This window comes from Aristolochia californica, unplaced genomic scaffold (assembly GCF_029961685.1).
Source record: "Aristolochia californica isolate CCGP_79_NKW_82.1479 unplaced genomic scaffold, dmAriCali1.0.hap1 SCAF_2, whole genome shotgun sequence".
NCBI classification, from domain to species: Eukaryota; Viridiplantae; Streptophyta; class Magnoliopsida; order Piperales; family Aristolochiaceae; genus Aristolochia; species Aristolochia californica.
In genome coordinates, this window is record NW_027181881.1 from 4,164,483 (window position 1) to 4,182,803 (window position 18,321).

An 18,321-nucleotide genomic window follows, 5' to 3' on the forward strand; every position below is an offset into this window, starting at 1 on the left:
TAACTATAGCAATCGGATAATTATGCCAAAATAATTTATCAAATATTTATTTTAATAATATTTTAATTATGACTATTAAATCACTATTTTAATATAAAAATTATAAAATAAATAAAATTTATAAATTAATGATTTTTATGACGATAGTTTATTTTTTCCTAACTTAAGAAAAATTAAACCATCATAGTCTTCTTCAGCGGCGAGCCAGTGGGCAACGCCGATAGAGGCGACGTTCCGACGGTACGCCGAGGGAGAAGAGAGGGAGGCCGGGAAGCTCTGCAACAGATGCTCAACCTCCCGTGCTCTACCACGGAGGTTGAGAGGGAGGACGACGGGGGGTAAAATGCCAAGAGAGAAGAGAAGTCGTCGCCGAGGGAGGAAGGCCTCCCTCCCTCTCGACATCGCAAAGCCTCTCGGTTTCCCGTACTCTACAACGGAGGTTGAGAGGGAGAAACCATAGAGAAGGAGACCAGAGAGGGAGCAGAGAGCTCCGAGTGTAGGAAGATGACAGAGCTGCGAGAACGAGAGAGGGGTGCGCCAGAGAGAGCCCCACGCATGAGTCATGTACATGATTCTCAAAATCGAGAGGAAAAACATTTTCCGCTATTTACTCTTAGGACATGAACTCAAATCATAGATGATCATGTACATAGACATAAAATTTGATGTTCCCTAACAACATCAAGACATGAACTGAGTAATGCACATAAAGATATATCCGTGAGTCATGTTGACCAACTCCCCCTTAAAGAGTATAATTTTTTTTGTAAATTATTTTATTATTATATTAAATTATTACAGCCAAAGACTATATATAATCTCACATTAAAACGAACCTATATAAATATTATATTTTTGTGTTTGATTATTTCTTTTACAATTTATAAATAAATTGTCAACAAAACCCAATCTCAACATCAAAAAGGCCACAAGTCTCCCCACAGTGATCTCCGAGCTTGATGGTGCAAGGCAGGATTCTTACTTTTAGTAACGACTATTCGCTCAAATGATCCCTCTGAACCATCACGCTTGGTTGATCGGCAGACATCCAGTGTTATTCGCTTACCCCTCCGTACAGGGGTGAAGAGTATCCGGCCCCACCCACTTCCAAGATCAGCCCGTTCAGCTTCATCTTCTTCTTCTTCTTCTTCCTGTTCATCATACATTCCGTCTGTTTCTGTTACATCTGATGCGTACTTCACCAGATCTTGATCTGGATGGTCTTCATCAGTTTCGGAAGCAAATTGGTCCTCTTGAGGCAAGATCACGGCAAAATTTCAGTACACACACAGATTGCTTGTACTAGACAAACTTGCAGTAGGGAAGAAAATAACTAACCTAGTTACTATTATACAGAATCCATGGGAACCACATGCAGTATTTTCATTTGCTAATCTAATTGAAAACAGAACGAGTTCCAGGAAAACAACACAGATATCTGACTAGTGCTAACAGATCCTCGCTTCCAAACAAATAAAGAAAAGACCCAACCACCAATGCTGCCAAAATGCAAGTAATACTTTCAGACATGGATGAAGTCAGGAAACACCCCAGAGAAATAGAATTTTACTCTCTTCTTTTCTTTTCTTCTCTTTCGAAAAAATACTAAGATATTGCAATTAGATTTGAGTGGTTGATAACTGAAATATGATATCAAGGGAATCAGACGACACAACCCTTCCAGCAAAGAATGATGGTAACCATCTTTGTAACTTAACAAGTTTCCATCACACCCTAAAAAAAAAATGAAACACAGTCCCAATAGTCTACCCGTTGCCCTATGAGATACAGTGGGGAAAGAAATACGCACCATAATCAATTTCAAGATCTTCAGGATTTCGCTTTGCCAGCTGTTCTCTTAGTGTCTCAAATTTCATGTCATCAAGTGGCCAATTTGCCCTGAATAAATAACGAGCAGGTGGCATGTCAGGCATTTAGCGATTACATCATTTAAACACAAGCAAAAAATTAAGAACAGGAAAGAACAGCCTCATGTTGAAGTATTGCCTTCACATGGTTCACAATTTTCATTTGGATCTACATCTAATACCCATTAATTGCAACAGAAAAGATGTAAAATATATGGCTCACAATATGGCGAACTAACAAACACTTTGTAAAGAATGCACAAATCTTATATATCGAACATGATAAGGTCACACTTGCAGCATCCTTTTCCACTATCTTTTGCTTGCTATTTTTTTTTTTATTTTCCTTCTAAAATAAAGGGAAGTTCAAGAAGCACTATTCTACTTATCTAGCATCTCTTCAGGAACCCTTTCAACAATTCACAGAATTTCCTGTTTGTTGTGTTCCGTTCTGCATGATGATATGTATTACATGCATTTGGGTACCCATAATGACATGTTTGTGCAAGTATAATTCTATTTAGTATTTGTTCATTTGCCTGGGTGTGAGAGGGAAAGGGGACGAGAGATGGAGATCAGACCCCACCATCCACGTGGCAAACTTGCAGATAGACACAAACATCTACACATGCTAGGCAACATTTATTACATGCTCACAAATCCAGAGTACAACGTCTTAGAGCATCCCCACAAACAGACTCTCTGGATCCACAAGACATGCACCTCTTATTCATAGAATGGCTAAAATGCCAAATTTATACAACCTGCCCACCAGAACGCAACATATTCAATCCACCAAAAAAAGCAGTCCAAACTATAACCATGTTCAATGGGACCAAGAATGAAGAACTGCACGACAACATGATAAGGTATACATAAAGGCATGTATCCGTCTAAGATTAACAGTGTACAAATTTGGCAGAAGAAAAACCTTTGTTTCACAACTAAAGGGTATAAAGCAAAATTCAGGCACATTTATAACATTACACAACAGCCTCCAGCAAATACAAAAGCAACTAACAATACCAACACAAATAATAACCCAGAAGAGAGAAGCCCTTCCAAGCGGAGGGGGCGCCTCCTCTTTATCCCTCCTCTCTCTCTCTTTTTCTCCATCCTGAAATCTCTCTAACAATTTGATTGTCAGTTACTAAGGCACCACTTCCACTTCCTACAAGAAGTTGGAAAAAAAAAAAAAAAACTGGGGCATTTTTTTTTAACCAGTGCCAGTGCAACCTTGTACCTGTTGGTCTGCCCTGTCCCCCTCAAAAACTTCTGGCATTACCACAGGTTCCAAGACACAAAACCAAAAATATGATAAACTACCACTAGTGTAAATATATTACCAAATAGCAGATGCAAACACTGGTATCAAATAACTGCTTTCACAATTAACTAACAAGCAATTGTCTACCTCAAAAATATATACTTACTTTGGTCTCTCACCACGCCTTAAAGCAATAAAACAAAATTTCTCATCCTCAAAACCACGTAAAGGTTCTCCCTTAGAACGCTGAAAAATGTATACATGAATTTAGTAAGTTTACTTTAAGAACAATCTACACTCAAGAAGCAAAGTAAATAGCTTAATCAAATAAAAAAGAACAGCGAGAATCAGCACTGAGCACCAACAAAAAGAAGAAAGCTAGAAACTCTCTTCATAAATCGTGTCAGGCAACAAACTGACACAGAACCCTTTAAGCAAGTGCATGTTTCTTAGGTCATTTGGACATGGAAAGCTTCAAACTACTTCTTGTTTAAGGTTTTCATGACGGTTCTTTTTCCACTTCGATGGTTCTTTCTGCAGAGTTCCAGACTTTGTCTTGCAACTATCTGTTATTTGGATTGGGAGAGTTAAAAACAATACCAATAATGAAAGAAAGTGAGTCTCTAGTTGGAAAGACAAATCAAAATGGGGGTGAATATTTTTGGCATGCAATTTAATGTTTCTTTGTGGATCAACAGATTATTGTACAAACACATCTGTTTTCCCAATTATTGATACAAAAGTCTGCTTGCCATCCAAACCAGGAGCAAAAGTATGAACAAGATATAGTTTATGCAGGGCTAATGTACAGAAGTTATGCCCAATTTTAGGTAGAAGTCATGCCCAATTTTATGTAGAGGTAATGCCAATTTTATGTAAAATATATGCATAATTTTATATACAGTTTATTTGACATGTATTTTATGCAAAATTTTAAATGTAGGTTGGAGTTCAAACTTAGCTCAAACTCGAGCTCGAACTCGGTTAAAATTATTGGGCTCAAGTTCGATTACAATTTTAGGCTCGAGCTCGAAATATTTAAATCAAACCCAGCTCGATTCAATGCCACCCTAATGCGAAGATAAGAATCAACTTTGAGAGCAACAGCCTCTCTAGAAAGGGAATGTCGAAAGTAGTTTTGGGCTGAAAGTTGTTGGCTGTCTCCGAGCTCTGCTGCTTCTGTTATTAAAAGATCTTGGAGACAGAGACTAAGCCCACTGATATGATGCAAAAAAAAATCATAAATACATTTCTTGCTCTCCCTTACTAAACGCTTTCCCCTAACTATTCTAACATTTATATAAACCAAAATAACTGAGATATAAGAAGTCTGGCTCTATTAGAAGCCTTGAAATTTTCAATGTAAAGAGTCCTTAATCACAGTGTAATAATGTCTACAAATTAAACAATTTGCAGACGAGAAGCTAAGCTCAATCTCCCTATCTTTCTATCTTTCTCTTTCCTTCTCTCCTTGATCTAATTTTTTCACTCTTTTGCTTTTCTGTTATGAGGATCTAGATTTCATCATCTATCAGACGAATCTAGAGCACACTTATTATACTCAAATTACAAATTTAAAATCCATGGGCCCTAATTATTAAGACTATCAGCAACCTCCTCATATCAAAAGAAAAAAAAATAGTACAATATGACGAGAATAACAGAGTATTCTTTTTACCTGGATTAGAATTACATATTTTAAGGAACTCTCAAGTATTAGAGTTTTCTTCCTTTCCATTGAGATGATGCTGGAAAATAGACATTTTTAAAAAACAAAAACTGAAAAACAGTCTGATCCTCAAAGGTGAAAACATAAACTCTATACAATATTAGACAGCATCAAATTCTTCAACATCCTATCATCTTAGACTCAAAGATACCAAGATCTCAAGTCAAATTGCGGGTGTCATGATAGATATCAGTATAGAGGATACAACCAGGGACCTTTATTTGTAACTATCCTGGCGGGTGGGCAATCCCCATAATAGCTATTTCTGACACTATGCAATTAGTGTCACCAGATGTCCTGACAGACTATAACATCAGTATTTATAACTTTTATGCACAACACAGATTCCTTTTGCTATCTTCTTCACCAAAATTGCCATCCATAGCCATGATAAGCAAACTCCTTCCCAGAGTGTCAAGACAGTCAGTACATATTGGGACCTCCCTCCCTCTCTAACTAGGGAGTGTCCTATGTAATATGCAACATAAGAAAATCTTGCACTCTTAAGACGTATTACAGCTATATCATCTAATAAAAACATTTGGCCATTAAAAAAAATTATCATCTGTACTGCCTGAGTGTAAATACAAACAAAATAATATCGGGAAAGCAGAAGCGGAAGAACATGCAGTACTGGAATGAAGCAATTTTCAGCATTGCAGCAAGAACGAGATGATGTAGCCTTACCCATTCATGGAGAAAAAAGACAGACAACATTATATTTGAAGAAAGAAAAAATTTAAGAGAAATTTTCATACCTTGTATGTTCGTTGTGATGATGTTCTTTCCAATCTCTGAACAAAATGACAGTACTTTTCCGATTTTGCTAATGGACAAGGGCCATCATGAGCACACTGCATGAGAGCATCTCATTAAGCAACCCACTGTAGTAATGATAGAAGCAGAAGCAGCAGCAGCAACACAAACATGAGTTTTTTGTGCACTAAAACAATATTTTTCTATTTCACATTTCTTTACTATTCAGGCCTGTACTTCGTAAAAATAATATCAAAAAGAAAAAAATTGAAAATTTATCCCCCCCGAATGTGAGTCTTCTTTGTGCCTTCTATAGATGTACAATTTTAGGGTAGATGCCTACATACAAACACCTACTCTAATACCATATTATAGTTCGGTCTAGGTCTATCTCAAAATGATTAGCCAAACTTAGGATGTCTCTTCCCAATTAATAAGCACAGGATAGTTTCTTCTTCTTTTTTCTTTGTGAGGACGGTAATATGCTCATTTTGATTGAGAAACAGCATATAAGCTAAAGTACAAAGATAAAGTACAGCACAAAGTACATGTGTTTCCTCAAAGATTAAAAAGGAAAACAAAAGCCAATGACTAGGGCCTCTCTAGGAACTCCCTTTTTACCAAGCTGGTCCAAAAAAGAGTTTGCCATTCCAGGCACATTATAAAATCCCTCCTCCCCTGCTCCCACTCAAATGAACATGAAGACAGACATGTACAGGAAGGATAATAAAACTCACAGGTGCAACCACAAAAGCACCGAGTTTAAGGGGTATTGAAGAGTCAGCAGGTTGAAGGGCTACTGCATTTTCAGCACTCTTTTGCAACTCTCCTTTAGAAGTGCTGGTGGAAGCATCTCTAGACTTGCGGCATCTCTTTATTGACACCATACACAAGAAGTTAGTAAACCTAAAAGCAGTACTAACAGAAATCAAGTCCAATGGTTATAAAATAATAGTTGACAATCATGAGAAAGAGGCTTCAATAGCTAGAGATTAGAAGGAAAGAATCACTTTACCCTTTTCTCCATCCACAGGATGTGGGATCGTACTTGATGAATGATGCTTGAGCCTTGAGGGGTTCCAGGCTCAACTAAAACCTATCATCAAATATGAAACAAGATTCAGAAAAATAGTAAAAATCAGGAAATTGTCAAAGAACAAGAAAGAGTCAAAAAGGAAGTTCTGAGTGCAATCAACACAATTTTTTTCTAATTTAAATATGAAAAATCAGTCTCTCATTCAGCCTCCTACAGTTCCTATTTTGATATTGAAGTAGTACAACTTATCGCTACCTTAAAATCTTTTACATCCTGCACAATTGCATTGTTCAAATTGAAGAATTTTATTTGCCAAAAGTAAAATAGAGAAAAACTAAATTTCTGAGCAACAACCTGATTCTAGCATCATAAAACTCTCCAAGGTCAGATCATATTCTAGCAAATAAAATATAATGGCTTGTTTGAAAAACAAAAAAGTAAATACAATGGAAATTGAACAAGTGCAAGAAACAGATAATGGGCATTGTTCAAAATTCTCTGACCAGGTAAATGAAATCAGAGTCGAAAGTCCCAAGTTGTAGCAATTATTGAAGTGCAGAAACCTACCAGAACATCCTGTGTGAGATCCCAAAGTTGGCGAGCTACAGTAATCCGGTCTTTTAGTGATGGTATTTCCCCAAGCACATAGGACTTCAATTGCAATTACCCAAAAAGAGAATTATATTAAAAACAGCAAAGATTGCCTATAGTATGTTTACTTTCCATGAGGAGAACGGATACAGATATCCCAACATAAAAGTCATAAGTGAAACGAGAACATTCCTCAATTGCAAATATAATAACATACACTAACAGGTCACAACCATAACAACACAAGTTCAAGAGACTTCGAACAAAGTGGTGAAGGCAACTTACAGCAATAACAAGATCATGTCGTCTCTCATGCTTCCCAATTGTCTGCGACAATGCTTGAATACTGTCATAGCTATGGATAAGTGGCAAGTCCTTCATATCTGCAAGGGCCAGAATATTACCTCGTTAGTAGTGTTGTAAGCTTTTTAAACTCTCACTTCCCTCACAGAAAAATAAGTTGCATACGTAATTGGTTGCAAGCGCATACACATTATGGGACTAATTCAAAGGCAGATCCAGGTGGGCACCTCAGGGCCATGTTCCTAATAGGCATATGGAACTGTATTTTTTTAACAAGTCAAATGTGAGGCTCTCCACTTTCAAAGCTGCCCATCTCTAATAGATAACTTACAGTTAACATATTTATCTTTTTTAAGTAGGCATACTATTATGATAAACATACAAGGCAAATTGAATAGTTTCTTTATTTGCAATATCAGTGCTCAAGGATGAAAATCATGAAAAATGAGGAGAAGAGAGAGAGAGAAAACCACTGCTATTACGGGAGGGAACCCCCCCCCCCCCAAAAAAAAAGACTTAAGATAACACAAAAATATGGAACCATCCTTGGTTCTTCTTCTTTTTTTTTTTTTTTTTAATGAGGTTGAAAAAGGATATCCCCCCTTAAGATAAGACAAAAACATGGAACCATCCTTGGTTCTTTTTTTTTTTTTTTAAATGAGGCAGAAAAAGGATATCAATCATTAGAGTTGAGGCATTGATAAAACTTCACATACTTGAGCAAAAGCAGTATATTTTGTTTGGCATAAAGCATAAATGAACTTGATTTAAACATCATGGTGTGTACTCTAGGATGTCTCATTCTCTGAGTGATATCATTATTGATTTCACTCCCTCCTTTCGTCTTATTTTTCTTCATGAGAAATAAGAGGATAATCAATTTGCAATCTTTGTGAAAATGTTTATAAGATGATGATGATATGATGCTCAAATGATTAGTTTCTTACAAAGGAGCTTCCTATTTTTTTTCTTTCCTTTATAAATAATGATTATATGCTCTGTTCTAAGATTAATCACAGTCTGGGAAAACCAGATTCTCAGACAATGCACTGCTTGGCCCTTGAAAGAAAAACCCTAGTTCTGCCACCCAAAGCAGCATCTTTATGATGCATTAAATCGACCCGCAATGAACAGGTGGATTACCCAAGGTCAGAAATGACAAGATTAAATAAAAACATTTAGCGACTTGAACAATGGAACAGGGGTGACATCTTCGATTTCCAAAAGGTCTCGCCTGTCAAAAATCTGAGACATCTCAGGGGGGTATGTCATCTCCACCCTCTTGAAAATTTGACACATCTGGCCTGATACACGAGACACCCATACTCATCAAACTAATTGGTCACTAACATGTGCAGTCAATAAAATTAGTTAATGGAAAGTCCATAAGGTCCATTTAAACAAGTAAAAACCAACAATTGTATGTGCTGAACCATTTTTGGGATAAGTAGCCTACACATGTGACAGGCATACCACGGCACTCCTGCTATGGGGGGAAGGAACTCAGTACAGATCGTATGTGGAAAAGACACCGAACACACATAAGACTGTTGAAGAGAAAATTCTATCTGATTAATCTCTTAGAGATTTCCTTACCTTGTAAAAGGCTATGACAAGCACGTTGCATTGATTTAGACGGTTCTACAAAATTAACCTTCTCCAAAGAACGAGGCCAGACGTCACGTAAGGCCCTGAAAAGTTCCGTGCAGGAAAGATGCAAGCTCTCATAAATTTCGGAAGAATAATACGCCCATTGACGAAAATAAAGTTAGATAATCAAACGAAGAACTAAGCAATTTTTTCTCTTCGAAAGATGTCCCGAATTACTGAAGCAGAATTTGCATACCAAAGGGACAAACAAACCCAACAAACTACTAACCAAAACGCTGAACCCGTACCGGCGCCAAAATCGAGTACCCTAGCAGGAGAAAAATCAGGTAGCCTCCTACGCACCTGGCAAAATATAACTTGGGCAGGTCAAGAATTTACCACTCAGGCGAGGGTGCGAAACAGGTAATAACAAGTAAAAGGAGCAGAATGCAAATATACCAACCTCTCTGAGAACCCTGTGACAAGCAGAGTAAACAGCAGGCATTCTAGACGCTACGTAAGCAACTGTCTCATCGTCACTGTACTTAAGTCCAATATCCCCGTAAGCTGACTTAATTTTCCATCTCTTTGACGGCTCCATGGATTTGAAAGGATCCTCTACAAGCTCCCTACAGGTGCTGCTCGGGAGTAGGAGGTTGAAGTCTTTGATTCGGCAGAAGGATTCAGACAACCTCAGAACCTTTCTCTTCATGTGAACCCTCTCGTTATCTGCAATTTCAATAGCCAAAAACGGGATAAGAGTGAACGAGAAGGTAATATGAGCCAAAAGACAGGAACGAAAATGACCTCGAAGAAACTTCTTGATCGCTCGCCGAAGGAGGAGAGGAACGATATGGATGCCTTCTGACTGCTTGGCTGCAGCCCGAAGTGTTTCGGGCGTGAAGAGCTTTTTTACAGTCTCCAGCACTAAAGCTGCCGCCATTTCGCCGACGGTGTCGCCCCAGCGGGCAGTATCGGAGTGAGGACTTTGGTAGGGTTTAAGAATGGAGTCTGGAAAGGTGTACCTCCGGTTAGGGAATTACCAGCTTGGAGTCGGAAGCGGGAACAAACTATCGCGAGGAAGCTAGGCGGTCTGAGGCGAAATGTGACGCAATCAGGACGATAAATCGCATTCAATTTCTTGTAGCCGCGTGCGGGCGGTCCTCTACTCCTCTCTTCCTAACCCCAAAATGTTCTCTTAGTTTTAGAGTTAACTTTAAATAGAAAGATCTAAACTCAGTTTTACTATTTTATTATTTTTTATTTAATCACAAAGGTGGGCCCAGGGGTGGTGTCTGAGTTTTCCGGCTGCCCCTCCCGCAAGAAATCTAAGAAGCCGTCGATTATAGGGGAAGTTCGTAAAGGGGAGAAGCAAGCCAAAACTAATGGCGTCCGAGGATTCTGTGAAGCAGAAATTGCAAGAGCTGCAGAAACGGCTAGGGAAGAAACAGACGTTTGAAGAGGCCGTGTCTTCGATCCGATCCATTCTTCTTGAAACCTATTCTTCTGCTTCTCCGTCACTTCGTAAATGCGTACGTCTCTTTACATATGGCCTTGATTTCATTCCTGTTCCTGTAATCTTCTATCACAAAATTCACTTACTAGTCCGATTTTTACGTTTCCATTTCTCTTCGTTTGATGTAGCAGACTACGTCAAGCTTGCTTCTTTGTCAATTTCCTGCATCAGAAAAAAAAGCCATAAAATAGATTTATTCATACCCCTATTTTTCTGAATCTTGATGAAATTTTTGGTAATCTTTACGGTGTATCAGGAGATAGTAAATGACCATTGGCTATCGAGGAAATTTAATTTGTGTGATTCCTCGTGACTTTTACGGTCCATTTACGCTTATCTCTAAGTTAATTTTGTAAAATATTTTTTTACATAATAAGCAGATCTCTGTTACTTATTCTTGTTACCATTTAAACGGAAACCTGGATACAATTTTCCCGTCTTTTCGAAATTCACAGATGATTGAGGTGTCAGAGCTAGGACTCAATCTTTTGGGTATTGCGTAAAATATCTGAGTGTTAATATAACTTCACTATACTTTTCAAGACCGTCATACTTTTTGGGAAAATTTTAGAATTTGGTTGAAATTCATTTATTGTTGGATGCGCATTGAGTAGCTTTGCAATAAGTTGCTTCACTACAATGTACTAGAGGGCTGACAACTATTAGATGTGACTGTGCAGATTTATTCTGTAATTTGTCGGGCTGCAACGATCTTGCAGACTAGATATAAAGCACCGGGATTCTGGCATGCAGGTTTGAGGCTTTTTGAAGATGCAGAACGCATTGTTGCTGAGTCTTCACAGAAGGACCACCTGGGAGCATGCATCGCTAGGGCTCTTGAACATTTAGATGAGGTAGAGAATGGACCCCAGGCCTCAGACTCCACACCAAATACTCCGCACAGAGGTATTCTCTTGTGCTTTAACAAATTCTTCCATCAATAACATGAACCAACCTTTGGACCTTTCTAGACTTGATTTTTCGTTAGAAATAAATAATAATGTCAACCAACATTTTTGGTTACTTGAAGCTTTGTAATAAATTATCATGAATACAATCATTTGACTTTTTCATTCAAAGTTTTGCATACATTAGCATGGATGGACTTTTAAAAAAATTTATTCAAGAAAAATGCTTTAAAGTTAGTTACTTTGCCCAAGACATGAAGACATTTGTGCAGATTATTCAAGAAAATTCCAATAGTTGATTGATTCATTGGGCTTGTTGCATCATGTGAAGTTTAAATGTCCTAGAAAACCTTGTAACCCCTAGAGTTACCTTCTGACCGTTTTCCTTAAACACATATTCACCCTTTCATTCTTCATAATTACCATTGAGCTTTTCCAAAATTGAAATTGATGGGGTCGTCCAAGGGTTCACTCCATTCTAGGCTATTGCTTCCTGTTCTTGTAGTCTTTTAGTTCTAGTAATTTATTCTTGAAATTCAATTTCACGATACTTGTATAGGTTGGTTTATGGTTTTCTGTTTCTTTTCACATCTCATGTGGGGTCACCAGGATAAAAACATTTTATACTTTGATAATATTTATATGAAGTGATAATTATTGTGACAATGCAACAGAACCATGGGTGGATATGTTTATGTACAGACTAAGACTGATAAGACTGAGAAGATGCTTCCACTACAACCTCATTCCAGTGTTTGTTTCCCTTGTGTCTGTAGGAGCATATCTAACTTGCCTACTATTCTGTGAGATTTGAGAACAACATTAGTATGTTGCCTTAGTTATGGGATAATCCTTTCATCATTAAAAAAATGGATAATCCTTCTATCATTAAAAAAAGATAATCCTTCTAGCCATGGAGCTTTTTTTTTTGGAAAGAGTCATAGATGTGTATAAATATATCCAATTAAATATCCGTTTTAGTTCTGAAGCAGAACTGGAATTAAGATATCCAGATCCGGTCAATATCGGGGTCCAGAATCTTCCTTATTTACCATTTAAAAATTTTCATTCCCCAAAGTTACAATTTTGATTTTTTTTCCTCTCTTATGGCAATTTTTAGGTTTTACGAATCTTTACCCAACTGGTAGCCATCTTTCCCTCTTTTTGCATGAGGGTTGGGCCTCCGGCAAATATTATTTTCCCATGTCCATTGAAGAGATTGTCTTCTCTATGTTCTCCCTCTCTTCCTTTGGCAGTTTCCTCTCCATCTCTAACAATTTTTTTGCTTTTCTTTTTCCCACTCGGACATTTGAATCACATCCTTGTATCCATTCTGATCATCCAACCAGATAGAGTTTACATTTTATTTTTATTTTTTATTTTTAATTTAAATCTTGTCTTGTGAACCCAGCAGCAGCAGTCTTCTCTCATCTCATATTCCTTTCTATCATCCAAATCGATTACAAGTAAAACCAAAGAAGCGATTAAGGTGGTTGAAGCATCAGATATCTAATTCTTCTTTCTCTTTCTCTCTGAGTGACTGAGTCGTCCCTTTTCCGAAATAGATTGCAATCCAGAAGGATGTCTGCCATTGATTTCATACCATAGTTTCACATAGCAGAGGTAGATTTGGACAGAATCTATCATCTTTATCCCTCTATACTCACAATTTCACCGCCTTTTTTTTTGGTAAAATTAAACAAGTCGGTAAAATTGAACTTCATATTTTTTTATTTGTTTTAATTTTTTTTCTTTTTTTTGTTTCAGTTGTTTTCAGATTCGGATAATAACTGAATTGGATATTATCTGATGGACTCGGTTCGGATTTACATATGTTGAATGTCTAGATATTTTTCAGATTTCGGATTTTTGAATATTTTAAACGGATTGAATCAGATAGCGGTATATCTGGTTTGCGCCTGATCATTTACAGGCCTAAGGTTGCTGATGGGTTAGTGTACTATCAAAATATGGTTTGAATCCAGGATTTTATCCATTATGTATGAATCATTCAAAAAATAAGTCAAAAATAAATTAAAAGAAAAAATACTGGATAGTGATATGATTTGGGATGTTCGTATGCAGTTGAGTTTCACAGTTTCATAAAAATGCACTATACTAATTCTGGCATATGTTATATTGTTTTTCTGGTAATTTTTTTAAAAAGAAATTAATCTTAGTGCCTTAGTTTGCCACATGTTGGGTTCCATCATCCTTCATAACCTAATCTTATTTCAATCTGCTGTTCTTAATTGCTTGGCATTTGCATCTGTTTTCTCCAGATTCTAGATTTCTGTTTGAAGGACATTTAACAGTTGGACCTGAGCCCCGGCCACCTGCATGGCTTGTGGCACAGAATTTACTTACAACTCTTGCTACCACACAAGAGCAGGTTAGTGCTGCTGAGTCTTCTCAATCCCATGGGGAGAGTAATAGAACAAACAATTTTGGTCCTGATGCTGCTTCTGCAATGCTGGAAGAGTTGGTAAATACTATGCAAGAAATCAGTGGTTTGCAGGACCTTGATTCTGTCATTGAAGCTTCACTACAGGTATAACTTAAATGTAACAGAAGCACTTTATCAACGTATTGGCATCTAGAGAATAAGGAACATAAGCCTGAATACTTGGGAAGTCGGTGCTGACTGAGCATGCAACACATGTAATGTCTTATTTATTTTTAATAAATTTGCATTAACATATGTTGATGATAACATTAATGTAAGTGGAAACTAGCTGCTTCCAACGGATCTTTAATGTGTGGTTCAACTTTGACCACTGGGTTTGTTATCCATTTGTCTTTTTGTAATGGTTAGGTATGAAATATGCATTTGTTGAGTTTTTGTTCAAGGATTACAAGATTACTGGAAGGATGAATTGCCTACTGGACCACTTTTTTGTGCACGTAATAATTTTTTTTTTTTTTGGTGGAGAATTCAATCTGCACTTCAGTCAATCAATGTCCTTTTCATGTATCAAGTGTATTTTCTGGTATGGTTATGGTAATCTCATATGCATCCTGCAAGAAACATGGGAACATCAGAACATATCCAAGTTGATCTACTTGTCAAATTCATTATTTAAAGAGGTGTCACCTGCCCTCATGTTGCTGTGGATACTTTTTTCATCTTTGAGGTTCGACTTAGTTTCTCCCTCCCCCAGCTTGGAGACCCCAGCTTTTAGTTTCTGTTTTTGTTTTTTATCATTCTTTAGTCAAAAGAAATTCACAATTTAAAACCCAACAGATTTACATGCAATTGATTTTCACAAGTATGGCATTTATTTTGGCCTTATATGCACTTCTAGTTTCAAATGCAAGTGGGTCTTCCGCTGACCAGTTTTGGATGCTCAGGAAATTGGTGCTGGACCAAAGAAGCCACCTCCAGCCTCAAAAGACGTGGTTGCAAGGCTTCCAGTCATCACAGTCACACATGAAATCTTGGTGAAGCTAGGGAGAGAGACAGAATGTGCAGTTTGCAGGGAGAACTTGGTTATAGATGACAAGATGCAGGAGTTGCCTTGCAAGCATTTATTTCACCCAAATTGCCTCAAGCCTTGGCTGGTAATCTTTAGATTCGTAGATTATTTGCTTTTGAAGAATTCTAGAGCCTCATAATGAAAGAAGAAAATAAAGAAAACAGGAAATCAGAGTGCAAGAGAGAGAAGTGGAGAAGAAGAGAAGAAGGTTAGGTGAGAGAAAATGGAGCTCGAGCATACCTCTCATCTCCAATTTCATTTATTTATAACTTGAGATTATACACAGATTGATCCATATTATCTTAAATTTCCTAACTGTACATGACTCATACATATTCTCGAACAGGTTTCTTCAAGTAAAATTAGATCTTATAGAAATTACCGTTTCCCCAATAAGTTGAATCATGTGCATCATGTCTATTGGATTGAAGTGAATAACTGCAGAGAAAAAAATTGAAATAAGGAACTGGACAAGACAGTAAAGTAGTTGGCTAGTTGCTATTCCCAAAAAAGAAATTAAGTAGATGAGAAGATTTGATTGCCTTGAGGCCAACTAGTTGTGAAGATTTGGACCATATTTGGATTTGATCTGGCATAATATCTCCATATTGATATATATAGATTGGAACCATTTGGGCTACTTTCTTTAACACAACTGGTGCTTGCAGTCAACAAAATCTGCCAGTATCTGGCCTTGTTGGCCGACTAGTGATTACATTAGAGAATTTGTGTTTTGTGCAACGGGCATGTAGTTGGGATATATCATTCAATTTTCTCTTGAGTTCTTTCAGAAGCTTTCGATCGCATGCAGAAAGCTCATGATACTAATTCTCTTGTGGCAGGATGAACATAATTCGTGCCCGATCTGCAGACATGAACTACAAACAGATGACCATGCTTATGAGAGCTGGAAAGAGCGTGAAAAGGAGGCTGAAGAAGAAAGGAAAGGAGCAGCAAATGCACTCCGAGGTGGAGAATATATGTATGTTTGATTCTTGTATCACTGTAACTTCAGTATTCTGCACTGGTTCATTTGTCAATCCTATTGTTACTCTTCTGGCATTCTTTGTTAATGGAATAGAAACTAACGTTTGAACGCATTGCTATTTTTTTTGGCAACCATGAAGGTTGAATACTATTGGTGCTTCTACCATAGTATAGTACTTGGACCATGACTCTCTTATTTCCTTGTAATCTCAATGATTTTTCATCATATATGTATATGCATTACATACCGTATGTACTGATGATAGACAAATCATAATTATACCATGTTTAATTGCACTATATTTTTCTTTTTTAAAACAGTTATGCTATTTACAGAAATACCATTTACTTCGATATGTTTGTGAGAATACTATTGTCTTTAGTATATCAGTAAAATTGGTAAAAAAAAAAAAAAGAAAAAAAAAGTCAAGTTAGCATCAATTATAAATGCAAGATGGAAAGAGGCTGTAGGAGGAAACTTGACTAATAAATTTTTTCTTTTATTGAATTATAAATCCTAATTAAAAATCAAAATTACCAATCATAAACAAGGATTGGAATTGGAAATTTCTCAAAAAACATAGAGACCAGAAAAGAGGAATGGGTGCTAAAAACTTGGATTTTTACAAGAAATATACTTCTAGCCTCTCATTTGATTCTTCCAATGATGATATTTTTATTTGAAAGAATCAAATTGAGAAATATTTTATTAGGTTAGAAAATAGATTCATAGAGTTTTATTTTGTATATAAATTCTTGGTTTTATTGACATGGAAAATCTCGTAAATTGAGGTTTTCTATTGCTCCTCTAAACATTTATGTTGCTTGACCTTTATTGTTTCAGATGTTGATTTTTTATTGTAGAAAACACTGATTGCAAATAATTCTTTTGTGTTAGAAACTATACTCAAATATTTTTCTAAAAATATATAATTTGTTGTACAAAAAAGTATGGTTAGATATTGCCAAATCCAATAAAAAGTAGGAACTAAGATAAAGAAGAAGACTAATGTGAAAAACAAAAAAAAAAAAAATTCTTTTCTCTCTCTGTTCTCCATCTTCTTCTCCTTTCCATGTCAAAACATTTATTGCATTGATGCCATGCTAAGTTTCATGAGATGGATATGCTTGAAGTGAGGAGAACATGAAAACAGGAAAAGATAAATAAAAGAGAGAAAGGAGAGAATAATCACAAGAGAGGAAGTAGAGAAAATAAAGGTTAGAGTTTCCTGCTCTTCTCCCCCATTGGGCTGTATTTATAGTTGTAGAGAGATGTTTATAATATCAATATGCCCTCGGGGTTAAACCTCTTAAAAGAAAAGAAAAAAAAAACATAGAGATATACACCAGCTTGTGTAATTACAAAGTCATCACTTTTTATTAGAGTTGCCCTATTTACCATAATGTCCGACTTTAAACAATATCATTATCTTGAATATTAGAATTTTTATTACCTTTTTGAAATTTAGAATATTAGTCCAACAATTAAGTTCAATGTGTCCAATTTTCTTACAAAAAATGACATTGAATATTAGAATTTTGATTACCTTTTTGGAATTTATGATCTTAGCATACATTGTTCTTTTGAGTGTCCTCTTCCTCTACTTTGCCTAGTTATTCCTTCCTCAACCCTTATTTATAGATCTTGCAATAGCCTCAACGGCCTTGAACTTTTGTTCCTGCAATTCTAACTTAGAACCTTATATAGAGTTTGTAATAGCCTCAATGGCATTAGCTTCTCTTCATGCAATTCTAACTTCGAAGCCAATGCTTGCTTCAAAGGAACCTTATTTGGCTGATTAGTTCTCTACTCATGAGTTTGTAGAGAACTCATTAGTTCCTGCAATTCTAACTTAGAACCTTATGTAGATTTTGTAATAGCCTCAATGGCATTGGACTTCTCTTCATGCAAGTCTAACTTCAAAGCCAATGCTTGCTTCAAAGGAACCTTATTTGGCTAATTAGTTCTCTACTCATGAGTTTGTAGAGAACTCATTAGTTCACTAATAGAATAAGTAGATAAGTCTTTACAGTTATCAATGGTAGCCACAACATGATTAAAGTTTGATGGTGAACTCAACGCTTTCTCTACAATTTTCTGATAAGAACTTTCTTCTCCAAGCGACGAGAAACTACTTTTATGTACTTTGATACTACAAAATACTCCAAACTTCCGTAGATCTAGTTGATATAATATATGAGGGAAAATAAATTCTTTGATTTCTTGTTAGAGGACAACCAATGCCTTTGTATCCTTTTTCCTATTCTCTTTCAATTTATTTTGTTGTGTAGTT

General features: G+C 36.5%; 2 protein-coding genes across 3 annotated transcripts; one reads left to right on the forward strand and one right to left on the reverse strand.

The window, feature by feature from the left end:
* Positions 1-820: 820 nt before the first annotated feature.
* LOC137956908 (uncharacterized) lies at positions 821-10,388 on the reverse strand. 2 transcript variants are annotated; one of them, XM_068804574.1, is made up of 12 exons: positions 9,948-10,356; positions 9,604-9,869; positions 9,430-9,503; positions 9,147-9,241; positions 7,533-7,630; positions 7,224-7,307; positions 6,636-6,716; positions 6,358-6,492; positions 5,623-5,718; positions 3,302-3,381; positions 1,811-1,899; positions 821-1,252 (listed from the first exon to the last, which is right to left on the reverse strand). In XM_068804574.1, the coding sequence occupies exons 1-12, from the start codon at positions 10,081-10,083 to the stop codon at positions 918-920; spliced, it is 1,569 nt and encodes a 522-aa protein (XP_068660675.1). In that variant the 5' UTR covers positions 10,084-10,356; the 3' UTR covers positions 821-917. The 2 variants fall into 2 exon arrangements, with proteins under 2 accessions (XP_068660675.1, XP_068660676.1); XM_068804575.1 differs by lacking the exons at positions 821-1,252; positions 1,811-1,899 and adding an exon at positions 2,827-2,985 and having other exon boundaries at positions 9,948-10,388.
* Positions 10,348-16,193, forward strand: LOC137956910 (E3 ubiquitin-protein ligase AIP2-like). Its single transcript, XM_068804576.1, has 5 exons — positions 10,348-10,672; positions 11,337-11,562; positions 13,847-14,115; positions 14,916-15,125; positions 15,883-16,193. Exons 1-5 carry the CDS (start codon positions 10,526-10,528, stop codon positions 16,030-16,032), a joined length of 1,002 nt encoding a protein of 333 aa, XP_068660677.1. The 5' UTR covers positions 10,348-10,525; the 3' UTR covers positions 16,033-16,193.
* The last annotated feature ends 2,128 nt before the right edge of the window (positions 16,194-18,321 follow it).